Source organism: Hyla sarda (assembly GCF_029499605.1).
Source record: "Hyla sarda isolate aHylSar1 chromosome 2 unlocalized genomic scaffold, aHylSar1.hap1 SUPER_2_unloc_10, whole genome shotgun sequence".
NCBI classification, from domain to species: Eukaryota; Metazoa; Chordata; class Amphibia; order Anura; family Hylidae; genus Hyla; species Hyla sarda.
This window is the reverse complement of record NW_026607597.1, coordinates 146027-168065: the sequence shown is the minus strand read 5'-3', so window position 1 is coordinate 168065 and position 22039 is coordinate 146027. Positions and strand designations below refer to the sequence as shown.

General features: G+C 45.2%; 1 protein-coding gene across 1 annotated transcript; it reads left to right on the top strand.

Moving 5' to 3' along the window:
* The first annotated feature begins 12436 nt into the window (after positions 1 to 12436).
* LOC130298329 (uncharacterized) lies at positions 12437 to 13346 on the top strand. Its single transcript, XM_056551260.1, has 2 exons — positions 12437 to 12590; positions 12677 to 13346. Exons 1-2 carry the CDS (start codon positions 12466 to 12468, stop codon positions 13275 to 13277), a joined length of 726 nt encoding a protein of 241 aa, XP_056407235.1. The 5' UTR covers positions 12437 to 12465; the 3' UTR covers positions 13278 to 13346.
* Positions 13347 to 22039: the final 8693 nt, after the last annotated feature.

The window sequence follows — 22039 nt, the reverse complement described above, 5'->3', positions numbered from 1 at the left end:
GAAGATATGGGGGAGACGGTGGGAAGACTATCCGTGTTCAAAAAAAATGAATGTTTCCATTATCTGGGAGTAAAAATAGCAGCCACGAATGATAGGTTTGTGATTAACAATATACTGCCCCTTTTGAATAGTTTAGCGAAGAGAGTAGAAGTATGGATTAAAATGCCCTTCTCTATGTCAGAAAGGATGGCGATAATAAAAATGGTGGTCCTCCCACAGATCCTTTTTTTTCTTGCTGCCTCGCCAGTGTGGATCGGCAAATGCTGGTTCCGGAAGATAGAAGTGATACTGGGTAGATTGTTATGGGGAAGAAAAAGGGTTCGTCTGAAGTACAGATATTTTATGGCCCCTGGAGATAGGGGGGGATTGGATATGCCCAATTTCTTTGTTTATTACATGGCCGCGCAGTTGGTACGAATCGTGAATTGGAGAAATTTTAGATATCTGGAGAAGATTGTAGTAGATAAGGAGAAAGTGAACATATATGAGGTGTTGGAATTAGATGATTATGAGGAGAGTGGGTCAAATAACACGATGTTATTGTATAAATATAGGAAAGTATGGGAAAGATTAAAGGGAGAATTACATGTAGGAAATAGTTTTGGGTTCACACCCCTATGGGGTAACAATAAATTTAAAGAATTGGTGAAGTGTGAGTCAACTTTTTGGGATAGTAAGGGTATAAAACGACTGGAACAATTATTTGATAAAGGACAACTCTTTTCATTTGAGCACATAAAAAGGGGGTATGATATTAGTGATAACGATTGGCTGTACTATTGGCAAGTTAGTCATGCAGTCCATAACACGATAGATAAGGAGATATATGTAGCACAGAAACACAATTTCATAGAAGCACTAACTCAAATAGAGCACTTTAAAAAAAAAAAGGAATATCAATTTTGTATAAGAAATTAAATAAGATTATTGGAGTAAGGGGGATCAACAGAATTAAAGACAAATGGTCCGGAATAGTGGGTACTGTGTCTGAGGAAGATTGGGACATTATGGCCCAAAATATAAGCAAGGTTTCTCGTAATATGGAACATAAAATTACACAATTTAAGATATTACACAAGACCCACTATTCCGCGCTTCATTTACATAGGATAGGGGTGAGAATCACTTCACTGTGTTAAATGTGGTTTGGAAGAGGCGGACTATTTACATAGTTTTTGGTCGTGTGAGAAGATATCTGTTTTCTGGGAATCTGTAATAAAAGAGGTAGAAAGTAAAATCCCTGTGAAGGTACCTCGTACGATAGAGTTTATACTGCTGGGAGCTATTGGTAAGATGGGCAAATTTGATTAGACATACTCTTGGATGTAAACAAGTATGGATTTGGCTTCTATGGCTTTTGCTTTTCTTCCGATTGGTGATGTTGTTTTATCGGATTTGTGCAATGTATTTTTGTAATTGTTTAATATTAAAATAAAAAAAATATAAAAAAAAAGTAATGTAATAGACAGACCCCAATTTTTAATATTCAGGGACTCTATAGTGACAGGGACTGTTCCCCAGGACTGGCGCATGGCAAATGTGGTGCCAATATTTAAGAAGGGGTCAAAAGGTGACCCCGGGAATTATAGACCTGTTAGTTTAACCTCGGTAAATTGTTTGAGGGTTTCCTAAGAGATGCTATTTTGGAATATCTTGATAAAAATAAATGTATGACCCTGTATCAGCATGGATTTATGAGGGATTGATCCTGTCAAACTAACCTGATCAGCTTTTATGAGGAGGTGAGCACAAGACTGGACCAGGGGCAATCGCTGGATGTCGTATATCTGGATTTTTCCAAAGCATTTGATACGGTTCCACATAAAAGGTTGGTGCATAAAATGAGAAGGTTTGGGCTGGGTGAGAATGTGCGCAAGTGGGTAAGTAACTGGCTCAATGATAGGAAACAGAGGGTGTTTATTAATGGTACTTATTCTGATTGGGTGACTGTTACTAGTGGGGTACCACAGGGGTCCGTCTTGGGTCCTGTCCTATTTAATATATTCATGAATGACCTTGCAGAGGGGTTGAATAGTAAAGTAGCAATCTTTGCAGATGACACCAAACTCTGTAAAGTGGTAAACACTATAGAGGACAGTGCACTGTTACAAATGGATCTGGATAGGTTGGAGGTTTGGGCTGGGAAGTGGCAGATGAGGTTCAACACTGATAAATGTAAGGTAATGCAAAAATCCGAGCTGGGATTATGTATTAAATGGAAGAACACTTAGGACGACTGACATGGAAAAGGACTTAGGAGCCTTAGGTAACAGTAAACTTAGCTGTAGTGACCAGTGTCGGGCAGCTGCTGCCAAGGCTAATAAAATCATGGGGTACATCAATAGGGGCATAGATGCCGACGACAAGGAAATAATGCTACCGCTGTACAAATCACTAGTCAGTCCTCACATAGAGTACTGTGTACAGTACTGAGCACCAGTGTACAAGAAAGATATAGTGGAGCTGGAGAGGGTTCAAATCCCACTAAGGACAACAATAAATAAAGACATTATTATTATTATTATAATAACGTCAGCAGAGAGCACTGTGCTCGTGATGTCATCAGAGAGCATTCCAAAAAGAAAATAATTTCCTCTGTAGTATTCAGCAGCTAATAAGTACAGGAAAGATTACGATTTTTTAATAGAAGTAATTTACAAATCTGTTTAACTTTCCGGAGCCAGTTGATTTAAAAGAAAAAAAAGGTTTTCACCGGAGTACCCCTTTAACCCCTTCATGACCCAGCCCATTTTCACCTTCAGGTCCTGGGCATTTTTTGAAAATCTGACCACTGTCACTTTAAACATTAATAACTCTGGAATGCTTTTACTTATCATTCTGATTCCGAGAACTGCTGTAACAATCAGCCACCCCTGTGCAAATCGCCTCAAATGTACATGGTGCACTCTCCCTTCTGAGCCTTGTTGTGCGCCCCCAGAGCACTTTGCGCCCACATATGGGGTATCTCCATACTCGGGAGAAATTGCATTACAAATTTAGAGGATCTTTTTTCCCCTTTTACCTCTTGTGAAAATGAAAAGTATAGGGCAACACCAGCATGTCAGAGTAAAAAAATTATTTTTTTACACTAACATGCTGGTGTAGACCCCAACTTCACCTTTTCATAAGGGGTTAAAGAAGAAAAAGCCCCCCAAAATTTGTAAGGCAATTTCTCCCGAGTACGGCAATACCCCATATGTGTCCCAAAACTGTTGCCCTGAAATACAACAGGGCTCCAAAGTGAGAGAGCGCCATGCGCATTTGAGGCCTGAATTAGGGATTTGCATAGGGGTGGACATAGGGGTATTCTATGCCAATGATTCCCAAACAGGGTGCCTCCAGCTGTTGCAAAACTCCCAGCATGCCTGGACAGTCAATGGCTGTCCGGCAATACTGGGAGTTATTATTTTGCAACAGCTGGAGGCTCCGTTTTGGAAACAGTAGCGTACCAGACGTTTTTCATTTTTTTGGGGGAGGGGGGCTGTGTAGGGATAATGTGTATATGTAGTGTTTTTTACTTTTTATTTTAGGTTAGTGTTAGTGTAGTGTAGTGTTTTTAGGGTACAGTCACATGGGCAGAGGTTCACAGCAAGTTTGCCGCTGGGAGTTTGAGCTGCAGCGCAAATTTTGCGCCATCTCAAACTTGCAGCACTCACTGTAAACCTCCGCCCATGTGAGTGTACCCTGTACATTCACATTGGGGGGAGGGGGCAAACATCCAGCTGTTGCAAACTCCGAGCATGCCCTTTGGCTGTCCGTGCATGCTGGGAGTTGTAGTTTTGCAACAGCTGGAGGCACACTGGTTTGGAAACACTAAGTTAAGTAATAAACTTTCAAGTGTTTTGCAACCAAACTTAGCGTTTCCAAACCAGTGTGCCTCCAGCTGTTGCAAAACTACAACTCCCAGCATGCATGGTCTGTCAGTGCATGCTGGGAGTTATAGTTTTGCAACAATTGAAACAGCTGGAGGCACTGAGGTAGCAAACGGACAATGTTTCCCAACTAGTGTGCCTCCAGTTGTTGCAAAACTACAACTCCCAGCATGCCCAGACTGCCCAAGCATGCTGGAAGTTGTAGTTCGGCAATATCTGAAGGATCAGATGTTGCCGAACTACAACTTCCAGCATGCTTGGGCAGTCTGGGCATGCTGGGAGTTGTAGTTTTGCAATATCTGGAGGTCCACAGTTTGGAGACCACTGTATAATGGTCTCCAATCTATGCTCTTCCAGATGTTAGAGAACTACAACTCCCAGCATGCCTGAACAGACTGAGCATGCTGGGAGTTGTAGTTTTGCAACATCTGGAACAGCACAGATTGGAGACCATTATACAGTGGTCTCCAAACTGTGGACCTCCAGATGTTACAAAACTACAACTCCCAGCATGCCCAGAAAGCCAAAGGCTGTCTGGGCATGCTGGGAGTTGCCGTTTTGAAACTCCCAGAGGCAGCAGTGAGATCGCTTTACGGCGATCTCACTGCTGCCAATGAAGATGCCGCACTGCTGCCGGAAACTCACCTCCGTGACGCAGCGCCGCCGGGACCGCCTGGAGGACGTCGCTCGCAACGGGACCACTCGGGACACCGCATGGTCGGGTAAGTGATGCCGGGGGATGGGTAAGGGACACTTAGCAGAGCGGTGTGTGTCCCGATCCCCGTGATCGGGACTTACACACCGCGCTGCTAAATATTCTGATAGCGAACCGCTGCTATTAGCTAGTCAGAGTTGACCAGCTGATAGCAGCGATCGCTGGGGGGGGGGGGTGGGGGATGAAACCCCCCGTGGTCGCATGGTAAGATGGCTGGCTATCAGTGATAGCCACCATCTTACCGGGCGCTGCGGGATGCCGCGAGTAGCGGCAAAAATGTTCATGACGTACCTGTATGTCATGGGTCGGGAACACCTTGCCACCCATGACGTACAGGTATGTCATAGGTCGGGAAGGGGTTAATGGTATAGAGAACTGTGTCTAGTGCATTAACTCTGATTTTTTGCCCATTGAAACCAGTAGGCCCATTGTGGTCTATGGGGAAAGCTGCTGAGTTGCCCATAGCAACCAATCAGATCGCTTCTTTCATTTTTGAAAAAGTCTCTGAAAAATGAAGGAAGTAATCTGATTGGTTGCTATGGGCAACTCAGAAACTTTTCCAGGAAAATATGCTGAGTTGCCCATAGCAACCAATCAGATCGCTTCTTTCATTTTGCAAAGGCATTGTGAAAAATGAAAGAAGCAATCTGGTTGCTATGGGCAACTGCACAACTCTTCCTCTACACTGGTCTTAATGAATCTCCCCCATAGAGGGAGATTTATCAAAACCTGCCCAGAGGAAAAGTTTCTGAGTTGCCCATAGCAACCAATCAGATCGCTTCTTTCATTTTTGAAAAAGCCTCTGAAAAATGAAGGATATTTTTGAGATTTTGGAAGCTGGGATACTCACTACACCCATGCATATCTAGATAATTAAGTATGGGGGGAACTTAAATTTATTTTTTAAATCACATGGAGTTTTGACTTTACTTCATTATGGTCGAATAAAGCACTTAAAGAGTTCCTTAAAATTAAAGATTCACTCTTTTGGATGAAAAGGGGCTTATTTATGTAAATCAATTATACGCTTTAGGTCAAATAAAGTCGTTTGAAGAGATAGCCCATAAGTGTGTGGGGGGAAGACAATCACAAACATTGTTTTTTACAAATAAGTAACACAGATCATAAAGCAATAAAAGGAGAGATTGGAGATTTCAGGGATTCTATATATAAGAAAAGTTTAATTAGACTATTTCCTTATGCAAAGTTGCTGTCTGGGCATGCTGGGAGTTGTGGTTCTGCAGCGGTTGGGGGTTCACAGCTTGAAGACCACTGCTATAGAGGGTGCAAATGTATCTGAGCCCTGGAACTCAAATAATGTGAAATATGAGATGATCAAAATGGAGCCCCTGCACTAATTACTTGGGTTCTGAGGTCTGTAAGGTCCATAGTAAAAACATCAGGTTCTGTCTATAGCAGATACTAAATCATGGCAGCTCAAAGAAACAAGCAGTCATTCTGACATGTCACATGTGATGTCATAGACAGCTGGAGGCCTGACATCCCACTGACAGCCGCCCGAGCCTTCAGTCTGTTCCAGTGCGATTAGTGAGAATAGTGAGATTAGCGTCTTCTTTTTCTACTTGTCTGAAATGGAGCTAAAAGGACTGGGGTTCGTCCCCCTCCTGTTGGCGTTTTGGTGTGCGGCCTGGCTTGCCACCAGCTACATCATGACGGTCGTCCTCGGCCATGCAGCCTCGCCACTGATGAGCATCAGGTAAGATAAACAAGCAAATGATTCTTATTTCATGGGTTGGGAGTGAGGAAATATCCATAATAACATTGGTTTCTTTTCCTTCACAGTGACGTGGGAAATGTCTTTCCCGAAAGCATATTATTCAGAATTGGATTTATAGGGACGTCCATTGGCACTTTGGTACTAACCTTTCTTATTTATAAGTATATGGTTATGCATACTGAAGAGTTCAGGGGTCATCAGGTCCTGATCCAGAGGATCCTGCTGGCCATTGTGTGGGCCTCCTGTTTTTCCACAGCTGTTATGCATGTATTGTCCCCCGAAGAATATCCCAGGATACACTTTGTCAGCACGATAATTTCCATTACATGTGAAGCCTTATACTACCTTGGGCAGTCCATCCAGATGTATAAATTACCAGGAGCAAAAAAAGTCATCCACCATAGTAGATGCACCTGCTGTGGCCTGACTTTTGTCTGTGTAGTTTTCTATTTTGGATATGAAACATTAAAGGAATTATTCCATAATGATGAAGACTGGGACGAGATCCGTGAAATCCCCATCATAATCATCGAGTGGGTGATGCTTCTACTGATCCTGATAAACATCGTGACCTATTATTCCACCATGCAGAGGTTATTGTTGACCGTCTCCAGAAACAGCTGCACACTCTCTCTTAGAGTAAAAATTGATGACTTCGGGGTGTAGACCACCACGGGGGCCATCAAGTGGACTTCTGGGAGAGATACTGCACAGGACACGGAAAACATCTAAAGAAGAATAACTGGGGGACTACATATGGTGCCAGTAATCATGACACAATAATATGAGCTGGTGATATTACCTATACAAAAAAAAATAAAAAAAATAATAAAAAAATATTGGTGTGTGAAGTGTAATACCTAGTTAGAAAAACAGAATCAAATTCATCATTATAACCCCCCTCTGCATTACCCTGTTTATTATTTTTCAAGCAAGCACTTTGTTCTAATTCGTCCACTCTCTGGCGTGCTCCTTGTATAAGGGGTTTGGGATACCCTTTTTGTTTAAAACGATCCTCCAGGTTCTCTAGTTGTTGTAGGTATTTTTGTGTGGAAGAACAATTCCTTCGGATTCTTTTCATTTGACCGAATGGAATGTTCTTCTTCCATTATTTAAGATGGCAACTGTTAAAGTCGAGGTATCTGTTTGCATTCACCTCCTTAAAATAGTTGGCAGTATGCGAACAGCCATCCTGAATATAGATATTTAAATCCAGGAACTCACATTTTTTGGGGGACTGATGCAGCGCTGCCTTTGGCAATTTCTGGCTCTGCTATAGCGCTTTTTTTGAGGGGGCGTGTCGGCTGCCCCTTCATCTGGCGGTCAACCTGCGCCGCCGGGACGCAGCGCCGCCGGGACCGCCTGGAGGACGTCGCTCGCAACGGGACCACTCGGGACACCGCATGGTCGGGTAAGTGATGCCGGGGGATGGGTAAGGGACACTTAGCAGAGCGGTGTGTGTCCCGATCCCCGTGATCGGGACTTACACACCGCGCTGCTAAATATTCTGATAGCGAAACGCTGCTATTAGCTAGTCAGAGTTGACCAGCTGATAGCAGCGATCGCTGGGGGGGGGGGGGTGGGGGATGAAACCCCCCGTGGTCGCATGGTAAGATGGCTGGCTATCAGTGATAGCCACCATCTTACCGGGCGCTGCGGGATGCCGCGAGTAGCGGCAAAAATGTTCATGACGTACCTGTATGTCATGGGTCGGGAACACCTTGCCACCCATGACGTACAGGTATGTCATAGGTCGGGAAGGGGTTAATGGTATAGAGAACTGTGTCTAGTGCATTAACTCTGATTTTTTGCCCATTGAAACCAGTAGGCCCATTGTGGTCTATGGGGAAAGCTGCTGAGTTGCCCATAGCAACCAATCAGATCGCTTCTTTCATTTTTGAAAAAGTCTCTGAAAAATGAAGGAAGTAATCTGATTGGTTGCTATGGGCAACTCAGAAACTTTTCCAGGAAAATATGCTGAGTTGCCCATAGCAACCAATCAGATCGCTTCTTTCATTTTGCAAAGGCATTGTGAAAAATGAAAGAAGCAATCTGGTTGCTATGGGCAACTGCACAACTCTTCCTCTACACTGGTCTTAATGAATCTCCCCCATAGAGGGAGATTTATCAAAACCTGCCCAGAGGAAAAGTTTCTGAGTTGCCCATAGCAACCAATCAGATCGCTTCTTTCATTTTTGAAAAAGCCTCTGAAAAATGAAGGATATTTTTGAGATTTTGGAAGCTGGGATACTCACTACACCCATGCATATCTAGATAATTAAGTATGGGGGGAACTTAAATTTATTTTTTAAATCACATGGAGTTTTGACTTTACTTCATTATGGTCGAATAAAGCACTTAAAGAGTTCCTTAAAATTAAAGATTCACTCTTTTGGATGAAAAGGGGCTTATTTATGTAAATCAATTATACGCTTTAGGTCAAATAAAGTCGTTTGAAGAGATAGCCCATAAGTGTGTGGGGGGAAGACAATCACAAACGTTGTTTTTTACAAATAAGTAACACAGATCATAAAGCAATAAAAGGAGAGATTGGAGATTTCAGGGATTCTATATATAAGAAAAGTTTAATTAGACTATTTCCTTATGCAAAGTTGCTGTCTGGGCATGCTGGGAGTTGTGGTTCTGCAGCGGTTGGGGGTTCACAGCTTGAAGACCACTGCTATAGAGGGTGCAAATGTATCTGAGCCCTGGAACTCAAATAATGTGAAATATGAGATGATCAAAATGGAGCCCCTGCACTAATTACTTGGGTTCTGAGGTCTGTAAGGTCCATAGTAAAAACATCAGGTTCTGTCTATAGCAGATACTAAATCATGGCAGCTCAAAGAAACAAGCAGTCATTCTGACATGTCACATGTGATGTCATAGACAGCTGGAGGCCTGACATCCCACTGACAGCCGCCCGAGCCTTCAGTCTGTTCCAGTGCGATTAGTGAGAATAGTGAGATTAGCGTCTTCTTTTTCTACTTGTCTGAAATGGAGCTAAAAGGACTGGGGTTCGTCCCCCTCCTGTTGGCGTTTTGGTGTGCGGCCTGGCTTGCCACCAGCTACATCATGACGGTCGTCCTCGGCCATGCAGCCTCGCCACTGATGAGCATCAGGTAAGATAAACAAGCAAATGATTCTTATTTCATGGGTTGGGAGTGAGGAAATATCCATAATAACATTGGTTTCTTTTCCTTCACAGTGACGTGGGAAATGTCTTTCCCGAAAGCATATTATTCAGAATTGGATTTATAGGGACGTCCATTGGCACTTTGGTACTAACCTTTCTTATTTATAAGTATATGGTTATGCATACTGAAGAGTTCAGGGGTCATCAGGTCCTGATCCAGAGGATCCTGCTGGCCATTGTGTGGGCCTCCTGTTTTTCCACAGCTGTTATGCATGTATTGTCCCCCGAAGAATATCCCAGGATACACTTTGTCAGCACGATAATTTCCATTACATGTGAAGCCTTATACTACCTTGGGCAGTCCATCCAGATGTATAAATTACCAGGAGCAAAAAAAGTCATCCACCATAGTAGATGCACCTGCTGTGGCCTGACTTTTGTCTGTGTAGTTTTCTATTTTGGATATGAAACATTAAAGGAATTATTCCATAATGATGAAGACTGGGACGAGATCCGTGAAATCCCCATCATAATCATCGAGTGGGTGATGCTTCTACTGATCCTGATAAACATCGTGACCTATTATTCCACCATGCAGAGGTTATTGTTGACCGTCTCCAGAAACAGCTGCACACTCTCTCTTAGAGTAAAAATTGATGACTTCGGGGTGTAGACCACCACGGGGGCCATCAAGTGGACTTCTGGGAGAGATACTGCACAGGACACGGAAAACATCTAAAGAAGAATAACTGGGGGACTACATATGGTGCCAGTAATCATGACACAATAATATGAGCTGGTGATATTACCTATACAAAAAAAAATAAAAAAAATAATAAAAAAATATTGGTGTGTGAAGTGTAATACCTAGTTAGAAAAACAGAATCAAATTCATCATTATAACCCCCCTCTGCATTACCCTGTTTATTATTTTTCAAGCAAGCACTTTGTTCTAATTCGTCCACTCTCTGGCGTGCTCCTTGTATAAGGGGTTTGGGATACCCTTTTTGTTTAAAACGATCCTCCAGGTTCTCTAGTTGTTGTAGGTATTTTTGTGTGGAAGAACAATTCCTTCGGATTCTTTTCATTTGACCGAATGGAATGTTCTTCTTCCATTATTTAAGATGGCAACTGTTAAAGTCGAGGTATCTGTTTGCATTCACCTCCTTAAAATAGTTGGCAGTATGCGAACAGCCATCCTGAATATAGATATTTAAATCCAGGAACTCACATTTTTTGGGGGACTGATGCAGCGCTGCCTTTGGCAATTTCTGGCTCTGCTATAGCGCTTTTTTTGAGGGGGCGTGTCGGCTGCCCCTTCATCTGGCGGTCAACCTGCGCCGCCGGGACGCAGCGCCGCCGGGACCGCCTGGAGGACGTCGCTCGCAACGGGACCACTCGGGACACCGCATGGTCGGGTAAGTGATGCCGGGGGATGGGTAAGGGACACTTAGCAGAGCGGTGTGTGTCCCGATCCCCGTGATCGGGACTTACACACCGCGCTGCTAAATATTCTGATAGCGAAACGCTGCTATTAGCTAGTCAGAGTTGACCAGCTGATAGCAGCGATCGCTGGGGGGGGGGGGGTGGGGGATGAAACCCCCCGTGGTCGCATGGTAAGATGGCTGGCTATCAGTGATAGCCACCATCTTACCGGGCGCTGCGGGATGCCGCGAGTAGCGGCAAAAATGTTCATGACGTACCTGTATGTCATGGGTCGGGAACACCTTGCCACCCATGACGTACAGGTATGTCATAGGTCGGGAAGGGGTTAATGGTATAGAGAACTGTGTCTAGTGCATTAACTCTGATTTTTTGCCCATTGAAACCAGTAGGCCCATTGTGGTCTATGGGGAAAGCTGCTGAGTTGCCCATAGCAACCAATCAGATCGCTTCTTTCATTTTTGAAAAAGTCTCTGAAAAATGAAGGAAGTAATCTGATTGGTTGCTATGGGCAACTCAGAAACTTTTCCAGGAAAATATGCTGAGTTGCCCATAGCAACCAATCAGATCGCTTCTTTCATTTTGCAAAGGCATTGTGAAAAATGAAAGAAGCAATCTGGTTGCTATGGGCAACTGCACAACTCTTCCTCTACACTGGTCTTAATGAATCTCCCCCATAGAGGGAGATTTATCAAAACCTGCCCAGAGGAAAAGTTTCTGAGTTGCCCATAGCAACCAATCAGATCGCTTCTTTCATTTTTGAAAAAGCCTCTGAAAAATGAAGGATATTTTTGAGATTTTGGAAGCTGGGATACTCACTACACCCATGCATATCTAGATAATTAAGTATGGGGGGAACTTAAATTTATTTTTTAAATCACATGGAGTTTTGACTTTACTTCATTATGGTCGAATAAAGCACTTAAAGAGTTCCTTAAAATTAAAGATTCACTCTTTTGGATGAAAAGGGGCTTATTTATGTAAATCAATTATACGCTTTAGGTCAAATAAAGTCGTTTGAAGAGATAGCCCATAAGTGTGTGGGGGGAAGACAATCACAAACATTGTTTTTTACAAATAAGTAACACAGATCATAAAGCAATAAAAGGAGAGATTGGAGATTTCAGGGATTCTATATATAAGAAAAGTTTAATTAGACTATTTCCTTATGCAAAGTTGCTGTCTGGGCATGCTGGGAGTTGTGGTTCTGCAGCGGTTGGGGGTTCACAGCTTGAAGACCACTGCTATAGAGGGTGCAAATGTATCTGAGCCCTGGAACTCAAATAATGTGAAATATGAGATGATCAAAATGGAGCCCCTGCACTAATTACTTGGGTTCTGAGGTCTGTAAGGTCCATAGTAAAAACATCAGGTTCTGTCTATAGCAGATACTAAATCATGGCAGCTCAAAGAAACAAGCAGTCATTCTGACATGTCACATGTGATGTCATAGACAGCTGGAGGCCTGACATCCCACTGACAGCCGCCCGAGCCTTCAGTCTGTTCCAGTGCGATTAGTGAGAATAGTGAGATTAGCGTCTTCTTTTTCTACTTGTCTGAAATGGAGCTAAAAGGACTGGGGTTCGTCCCCCTCCTGTTGGCGTTTTGGTGTGCGGCCTGGCTTGCCACCAGCTACATCATGACGGTCGTCCTCGGCCATGCAGCCTCGCCACTGATGAGCATCAGGTAAGATAAACAAGCAAATGATTCTTATTTCATGGGTTGGGAGTGAGGAAATATCCATAATAACATTGGTTTCTTTTCCTTCACAGTGACGTGGGAAATGTCTTTCCCGAAAGCATATTATTCAGAATTGGATTTATAGGGACGTCCATTGGCACTTTGGTACTAACCTTTCTTATTTATAAGTATATGGTTATGCATACTGAAGAGTTCAGGGGTCATCAGGTCCTGATCCAGAGGATCCTGCTGGCCATTGTGTGGGCCTCCTGTTTTTCCACAGCTGTTATGCATGTATTGTCCCCCGAAGAATATCATAGGATACACTTTGTCAGCACGATAATTTCCATTACATGTGAAGCCTTATACTACCTTGGGCAGTCCATCCAGATGTATAAATTACCAGGAGCAAAAAAAGTCATCCACCATAGTAGATGCACCTGCTGTGGCCTGACTTTTGTCTGTGTAGTTTTCTATTTTGGATATGAAACATTAAAGGAATTATTCCATAATGATGAAGACTGGGACGAGATCCGTGAAATCCCCATCATAATCATCGAGTGGGTGATGCTTCTACTGATCCTGATAAACATCGTGACCTATTATTCCACCATGCAGAGGTTATTGTTGACCGTCTCCAGAAACAGCTGCACACTCTCTCTTAGAGTAAAAATTGATGACTTCGGGGTGTAGACCACCACGGGGGCCATCAAGTGGACTTCTGGGAGAGATACTGCACAGGACACGGAAAACATCTAAAGAAGAATAACTGGGGGACTACATATGGTGCCAGTAATCATGACACAATAATATGAGCTGGTGATATTACCTATACAAAAAAAAAATAAAAAAAAATAATAAAAAAATATTGGTGTGTGAAGTGTAATACCTAGTTAGAAAAACAGAATCAAATTCATCATTATAACCCCCCTCTGCATTACCCTGTTTATTATTTTTCAAGCAAGCACTTTGTTCTAATTCGTCCACTCTCTGGCGTGCTCCTTGTATAAGGGGTTTGGGATACCCTTTTTGTTTAAAACGATCCTCCAGGTTCTCTAGTTGTTGTAGGTATTTTTGTGTGGAAGAACAATTCCTTCGGATTCTTTTCATTTGACCGAATGGAATGTTCTTCTTCCATTATTTAAGATGGCAACTGTTAAAGTCGAGGTATCTGTTTGCATTCACCTCCTTAAAATAGTTGGCAGTATGCGAACAGCCATCCTGAATATAGATATTTAAATCCAGGAACTCACATTTTTTGGGGGACTGATGCAGCGCTGCCTTTGGCAATTTCTGGCTCTGCTATAGCGCTTTTTTTGAGGGGGCGTGTCGGCTGCCCCTTCATCTGGCGGTCAACCTGCGCCGCCGGGACGCAGCGCCGCCGGGACCGCCTGGAGGACGTCGCTCGCAACGGGACCACTCGGGACACCGCATGGTCGGGTAAGTGATGCCGGGGGATGGGTAAGGGACACTTAGCAGAGCGGTGTGTGTCCCGATCCCCGTGATCGGGACTTACACACCGCGCTGCTAAATATTCTGATAGCGAAACGCTGCTATTAGCTAGTCAGAGTTGACCAGCTGATAGCAGCGATCGCTGGGGGGGGGGGGGTGGGGGATGAAACCCCCCGTGGTCGCATGGTAAGATGGCTGGCTATCAGTGATAGCCACCATCTTACCGGGCGCTGCGGGATGCCGCGAGTAGCGGCAAAAATGTTCATGACGTACCTGTATGTCATGGGTCGGGAACACCTTGCCACCCATGACGTACAGGTATGTCATAGGTCGGGAAGGGGTTAATGGTATAGAGAACTGTGTCTAGTGCATTAACTCTGATTTTTTGCCCATTGAAACCAGTAGGCCCATTGTGGTCTATGGGGAAAGCTGCTGAGTTGCCCATAGCAACCAATCAGATCGCTTCTTTCATTTTTGAAAAAGTCTCTGAAAAATGAAGGAAGTAATCTGATTGGTTGCTATGGGCAACTCAGAAACTTTTCCAGGAAAATATGCTGAGTTGCCCATAGCAACCAATCAGATCGCTTCTTTCATTTTGCAAAGGCATTGTGAAAAATGAAAGAAGCAATCTGGTTGCTATGGGCAACTGCACAACTCTTCCTCTACACTGGTCTTAATGAATCTCCCCCATAGAGGGAGATTTATCAAAACCTGCCCAGAGGAAAAGTTTCTGAGTTGCCCATAGCAACCAATCAGATCGCTTCTTTCATTTTTGAAAAAGCCTCTGAAAAATGAAGGATATTTTTGAGATTTTGGAAGCTGGGATACTCACTACACCCATGCATATCTAGATAATTAAGTATGGGGGGAACTTAAATTTATTTTTTAAATCACATGGAGTTTTGACTTTACTTCATTATGGTCGAATAAAGCACTTAAAGAGTTCCTTAAAATTAAAGATTCACTCTTTTGGATGAAAAGGGGCTTATTTATGTAAATCAATTATACGCTTTAGGTCAAATAAAGTCGTTTGAAGAGATAGCCCATAAGTGTGTGGGGGGAAGACAATCACAAACGTTGTTTTTTACAAATAAGTAACACAGATCATAAAGCAATAAAAGGAGAGATTGGAGATTTCAGGGATTCTATATATAAGAAAAGTTTAATTAGACTATTTCCTTATGCAAAGTTGCTGTCTGGGCATGCTGGGAGTTGTGGTTCTGCAGCGGTTGGGGGTTCACAGCTTGAAGACCACTGCTATAGAGGGTGCAAATGTATCTGAGCCCTGGAACTCAAATAATGTGAAATATGAGATGATCAAAATGGAGCCCCTGCACTAATTACTTGGGTTCTGAGGTCTGTAAGGTCCATAGTAAAAACATCAGGTTCTGTCTATAGCAGATACTAAATCATGGCAGCTCAAAGAAACAAGCAGTCATTCTGACATGTCACATGTGATGTCATAGACAGCTGGAGGCCTGACATCCCACTGACAGCCGCCCGAGCCTTCAGTCTGTTCCAGTGCGATTAGTGAGAATAGTGAGATTAGCGTCTTCTTTTTCTACTTGTCTGAAATGGAGCTAAAAGGACTGGGGTTCGTCCCCCTCCTGTTGGCGTTTTGGTGTGCGGCCTGGCTTGCCACCAGCTACATCATGACGGTCGTCCTCGGCCATGCAGCCTCGCCACTGATGAGCATCAGGTAAGATAAACAAGCAAATGATTCTTATTTCATGGGTTGGGAGTGAGGAAATATCCATAATAACATTGGTTTCTTTTCCTTCACAGTGACGTGGGAAATGTCTTTCCCGAAAGCATATTATTCAGAATTGGATTTATAGGGACGTCCATTGGCACTTTGGTACTAACCTTTCTTATTTATAAGTATATGGTTATGCATACTGAAGAGTTCAGGGGTCATCAGGTCCTGATCCAGAGGATCCTGCTGGCCATTGTGTGGGCCTCCTGTTTTTCCACAGCTGTTATGCATGTATTGTCCCCCGAAGAATATCCCAGGATACACTTTGTCAGCACGATAATTTCCATTACATGTGAAGCCTTATACTACCTTGGGCAGTCCATCCAGATGTATAAATTACCAGGAGCAAAAAAAGTCATCCACCATAGTAGATGCACCTGCTGTGGCCTGACTTTTGTCTGTGTAGTTTTCTATTTTGGATATGAAACATTAAAGGAATTATTCCATAATGATGAAGACTGGGACGAGATCCGTGAAATCCCCATCATAATCATCGAGTGGGTGATGCTTCTACTGATCCTGATAAACATCGTGACCTATTATTCCACCATGCAGAGGTTATTGTTGACCGTCTCCAGAAACAGCTGCACACTCTCTCTTAGAGTAAAAATTGATGACTTCGGGGTGTAGACCACCACGGGGGCCATCAAGTGGACTTCTGGGAGAGATACTGCACAGGACACGGAAAACATCTAAAGAAGAATAACTGGGGGACTACATATGGTGCCAGTAATCATGACACAATAATATGAGCTGGTGATATTACCTATACAAAAAAAAAATAAAAAAAAATTATAAAAAAATATTGGTGTGTGAAGTGTAATACCTAGTTAGAAAAACAGAATCAAATTCATCATTATAACCCCCCTCTGCATTACCCTGTTTATTATTTTTCAAGCAAGCACTTTGTTCTAATTCGTCCACTCTCTGGCGTGCTCCTTGTATAAGGGGTTTGGGATACCCTTTTTGTTTAAAACGATCCTCCAGGTTCTCTAGTTGTTGTAGGTATTTTTGTGTGGAAGAACAATTCCTTCGGATTCTTTTCATTTGACCGAATGGAATGTTCTTCTTCCATTATTTAAGATGGCAACTGTTAAAGTCGAGGTATCTGTTTGCATTCACCTCCTTAAAATAGTTGGCAGTATGCGAACAGCCATCCTGAATATAGATATTTAAATCCAGGAACTCACATTTTTTGGGGGACTGATGCAGCGCTGCCTTTGGCAATTTCTGGCTCTGCTATAGCGCTTTTTTTGAGGGGGCGTGTCGGCTGCCCCTTCATCTGGCGGTCAACCTGCGCTATCTGGCCAGCGAGCCAGGGCCCCGTACAGGAGATCACGGGGCCCCCCAGCGGTCGGACCCCCGCAATCTGAAACTTATCCCCTATCCTTGGGACAGGGCCGGACTGGGGATGAAATCCAGCCCTGGAAATTACTGTATACCAGCCCCACAGCATTGTGTCATTGTGCCGGCAAACAGCCACCGAGCACAGACGTATCACTTTGCGTGGCTATACATATATATATATATCACAGAAGGAATACACCAGTACTTTGCCAAATTTATCAATAAAGTGGTGTCAGCGACCAAGACCTGATCATAGTCCACCACAAATTCAAAAAGTAAAATGGCACAACACTCCCTTATAATCAGGGCCGGTTTTAGGCTTAGCATGGCCTTAGGCAAAATCAAAAGTGGGGCCCCAAAAGTCATAGTAGTGCACTAACTAGATTTGAACAATTTTGGTCACTTCAAATACTATAAAAAAAATATCTAAAAAGCTATTGAAAAGTCCCATCAAAACAAAAATGGTACCGATAAAAACTACAAATCACAGCGCAAAAAATGACCCTCACATCCCCATATACAGAAAAATAAGAGTTATAGGGATCAAAATAGTACAATTTTATATTTTTGTATAGTTCCCCCCACATTAGGTAAAGAGTATAGCTCCCCCACATTAGGTGTGCAGTATAGTTCCCCCACATTAGGTGCAGTATAGTTCCCCCACATTAGGTGCAGTATAGTCCCCCTCATTAGGTGCAGTATAGTTCTCCCCACATTAGGTGCAGTATAGTTCCCCCACTTCAGGTGCAGTATAGTTCTCCCCACATTAGGTGCAGTATAGTTCCCCCACATTAGGTGCAGTATAGTCCCCCACATTAGGTGCAGTATAGTCCCCCACATTAGGTGCAGTATAGTCCCCCGCATTAGGTGCAGTATAGTCCCCCACATAAGGTGCAGTATAGTTCCCCCACTTCAGGTGCTGTATAGTTCCCCCACTTTAGGTGCAGTATAGTTCTAACCACATTAGGTACAGTATAGTTCCCCCACATTAGGTGCAGTATAGTCCGCCACATTAGGTGCAGTATAGTTCTCCCCACATTAGGTGCAGTATAGTTCTCCCCACATTAGGTGCAGTATAGTTCTCCCCACATTAGGTGCAGTATAGTTCCCCCACATTAGGTGCAGTATAGTTCTCCCCACATTAGGTGCAGTATAGCTCTCCACATTAGGTGCAGTATAGTTCCCCACATTAAGTGCAGTATAGTTCCCCACATTAGGTGCAGTATAGTTCTCCCCACATTAGGTGCAGTATAGTTCTCCCCACTTCACGTGCAGTATAGTTCTCCCCACATTAGATACAGTATAGTTCCCCCACATTAGGTGCAGTATAGTTCTCCCCACATTAGGTGCAGTATAGTTCTCCCCACATTAGGTGCAGTATAGTTCTCCCCACATTAGGTGCAGTATAGTTCTCCCCACATTAGGTGCAGTATAGTTCTCCCCACATTAGGTGCAGTATAGTTCCCCACATTAGGTGCAGTATAGTTCCCCACATTAGCTGCAGTATAGTTCCCCACATTAGGTGCAGTATAGTTCCCCACATTAGGTGCAGTATAGTTCCCCACATTAGGTGCAGTATAGTTCCCCCACATTAGGTGCAGTATAGTTCCCCACATTAGGTGCAGTATAGTTCCCCACATTAGGTGCAGTATAGTTCTCCCCACATTAGGTGCAGTATAGTTCCCCCACATTAGGTGCAGTATAGTTCTCCCCACATTAGATGCAGTATAGTTCCCCACATTAGGTGCAGTATAGTTCCCCACATTAGGTGCAGTATAGTTCCCCACATTAGGTGCAGTATAGTTCCCTCCACATTAGGTGCAGTATAGTTCTCCACATTAGCTGCAGTATAGTTCCCCACATTAGCTGCAGTATAGTTCCCCACATTAGGTGCAGTATAGTCCCACACATTGGTGCAGTATAGTCCCCAGGCCCGTCGCTACCGGACCGGCAAACCAAGCAATTGCTTGGGGCCCCGAGCTGGCTGGGGGGCCCCGAGCAGAGCCGGTGCTTGCCCGTCCTGTAGCGACGGGACACTTCGGGGGGCCCGCACATTTCACCAAAATTACATTTTTGAGGGGCGCGGGCCCCTTAAGAAACAAAGCAGGGCCGGCACCGGACAGGTCAGGGGATGATTGGAGTAGAGACGTCACGTGCCCCGCGCAGGCACGCACGTTTACGCCAATCACCTGACCTGTCCCTGCTTGCGTCCCCGCGGGAACCTCCAGCATCCTCCGTGCAGTGACAGGAGCAGCAGCAGACTCCCGCCTCTGCAACGATCCCCGGCAGGGTAAGTAAACTGGCGCGGGGGGCCCGGGGGATTGTATGGTTGTCAGGGGACTGCAATGGTGATGAGAGGTGTTTGTGTGTGTGTGTGGGGGGGGGGGGGGGGGGTGTCATGGGGGTCATGAGAGATGCAGGAGGGGTGTTATGGGGGTCATGAGAGATGCAGGTGGTGTTATGGGGGTCATGAGAGATGCAGGAGGGGTGTTATGGGGGTCATGAGAGATGCAGGGGGTGTTATGGGGGTCATGAGAGATGCAGGGGGTGTTATGGGGGTCATGAGAGATGCAGGGGGTGTTATGGGGGTCATGAGAGATGCAGGGGGTGTTATGGGGGTCATGAGAGATGCAGGGGGGGTGTTATGGGGATCATGAGAGATGCAGGAGGGGTGTTATGGGGATCATGAGAGATGCAGGAGGGTGTTATGGGGGTCATGAGAGATGCAGGAGGGGTGTTATGGGGTCATGAGAGATGCAGGAGGGGTGTTATGGGGATCATGAGAGATGCAGGAGGTGTTATGGGGGTCATGATAGATATAGGGAGTGTTATGGGGGTCATGAGAGATGCAGGAGGGGTGTTATGGGGGTCATGAGAGATGCAGGAGGGGTGTTATGGGGGTCATGAGAGATGCAGGGGGGTGTTATGGGGATCATGAGAGATGCAGGGGGGGTGTTATGGGGATCATGAGAGATGCAGGAGGGGTTTTATGGGGTCATGAGAGATGCAGTGGGGTGTTATGGGGGTCATGAGAGATGCAGGGGTGGTGTTATGGGGGTCATGAGAGATGCAGGAGGGGTGTTATGGGGGTCATGATAGATATAGGGAGTGTTATGGGGGTCATGAGAGATGCAGGAGGGGTGTTATGGGGGTCATGAGAGATGCAGGAGGGGTGTTATGGGGGTCATGAGAGATGCAGGAGGGGTGTTATGGGGGTCATGAGAGATGCAGGAGGGGTGTTATGGGGGTCATGAGAGATGCAGGGGGTGTTATGGGGGTCATTAGAGATGCAGGGGAGTGTTATGGGGATCGTGAGAGATGCAGGAGGGGTGTTATGGGGATCGTGAGAGATGCAGGAGGGGTGTTATGGGGGTCATGAGAGATGCAGGAGGGTGTTATGGGGGTCATGAGAGATGCAGGAGGGGTGTTATGGGGATCGTGAGAGATGCAGGAGGGGTGTTATGGGGGTCATGAGAGATGCAGGAGGTGTGTTATGGGGATCGTGAGAGATGCAGGAGGGGTGTTATGGGGGTCATGAGAGATGCAGGAGGGTGTTATGGGGGTCATGAGAGATGCAGGAGGGGTGTTATGGGGATCGTGAGAGATGCAGGAGGGGTGTTATGGGGGTCATGAGAGATGCAGGAGGGGTGTTATGGGGGTCATGAGAGATGCAGGAGGGGTGTTATGGGGGTCATGAGAGATGCAGGGGGGTGTTATGGGGGTCATGAGAGATGCAGGGGGGTGTTATGGGGGTCATGAGAGATGCAGGGGGGTGTTATGGGGATCATGAGAGATGCAGGGGGGTGTTATGGGGATCATGAGAGATGCAGGGGGGTGTTATGGGGATCATGAGAGATGCAGGAGAGGTGTTATGGGGGTCATGAGAGATGCAGTGGGGTGTTATGGGGGTCATGAGAGATGCAGGGGGGGTGTTATGGGGGTCATGAGAGATGCAGGAGGGGTGTTATGGGGGTCATGAGAGATGCAGGAGGGGTGTTATGGGGGTCATGAGAGATGCAGGGGGGTGTTATGGGGATCATGAGAGATGCAGTGGAGTGTTATGGGGGTCATGAGAGATGCAGGAGGGGTGTTATGGGGGTCATGAGAGATGCAGGAGGGGTGTTATGGGGGTCATGAGAGATGCAGGAGAGGTGTTATGGGGATCGTGAGAGATGCAGGAGGGTGTTATGGGGTCATGAGAGATGAAGGGGGGGTGTTATGGGGGTCATGAGAGATGCAGGGGGTGTTATGGGGGTCATGAGAGATGCAGGAGGGGTGTTATGGGGGTCATGAGAGATGCAGGAGGGAAGTTATGGGGGTCATGAGAGATGCAGGGGGTGTTATGGGGGTCATGAGAGATGCAGGAGGGGTGTTATGGGGGTCATGAGAGATGCAGGAGGGGTGTTATGGGGATCGTGAGAGATGCAGGGGGTGTTATGGGGGTCGTGAGAGATGCAGGGGGGTGTTATGGGGGTCATGAGAGATGCAGGGGGGTGTTATGGGGGTCATGAGAGATGCAGGGGGGTGTTATGGGGGTCATGAGAGATGCAGGGGGGTGTTATGGGGGTCATGAGAGATGCAGGGGGGTGTTATGGGGATCATGAGAGATGCAGTGGAGTGTTATGGGGGTCATGAGAGATGCAGGGGGTGTTATGGGGGTCATGAGAGATGCAGGGGGTGTTATGGGGGTCATGAGAGATGCAGGAGGGGTGTTATGGGGGTCATGAGAGATGCAGGAGGGGTGTTATGGGGGTCATGAGAGATGCAGGAGGGGTGTTATGGGGGTCATGAGAGATGCAGGAGGGGTGTTATGGGGTTCATGAGAGATGCAGGAGGGGTGTTATGGGGATCATGAGAGATGCAGGGGGTGTTATGGGGGTCATGAGAGATGCAGGGGGTG

Excerpts from the sequence above, each read along its gene's own strand:
- LOC130298329 (XM_056551260.1), top strand. The coding sequence starts at position 12,466 with ATGGAGCTAAAAGGACTGGGGTTCGTCCCCCTCCTGTTGGCGTTTTGG. Across the intron at positions 12,591-12,676 it reads TCGCCACTGATGAGCATCAG|TGACGTGGGAAATGTCTTTC; the intron begins GTAAGATAAACA and ends TTTCCTTCACAG.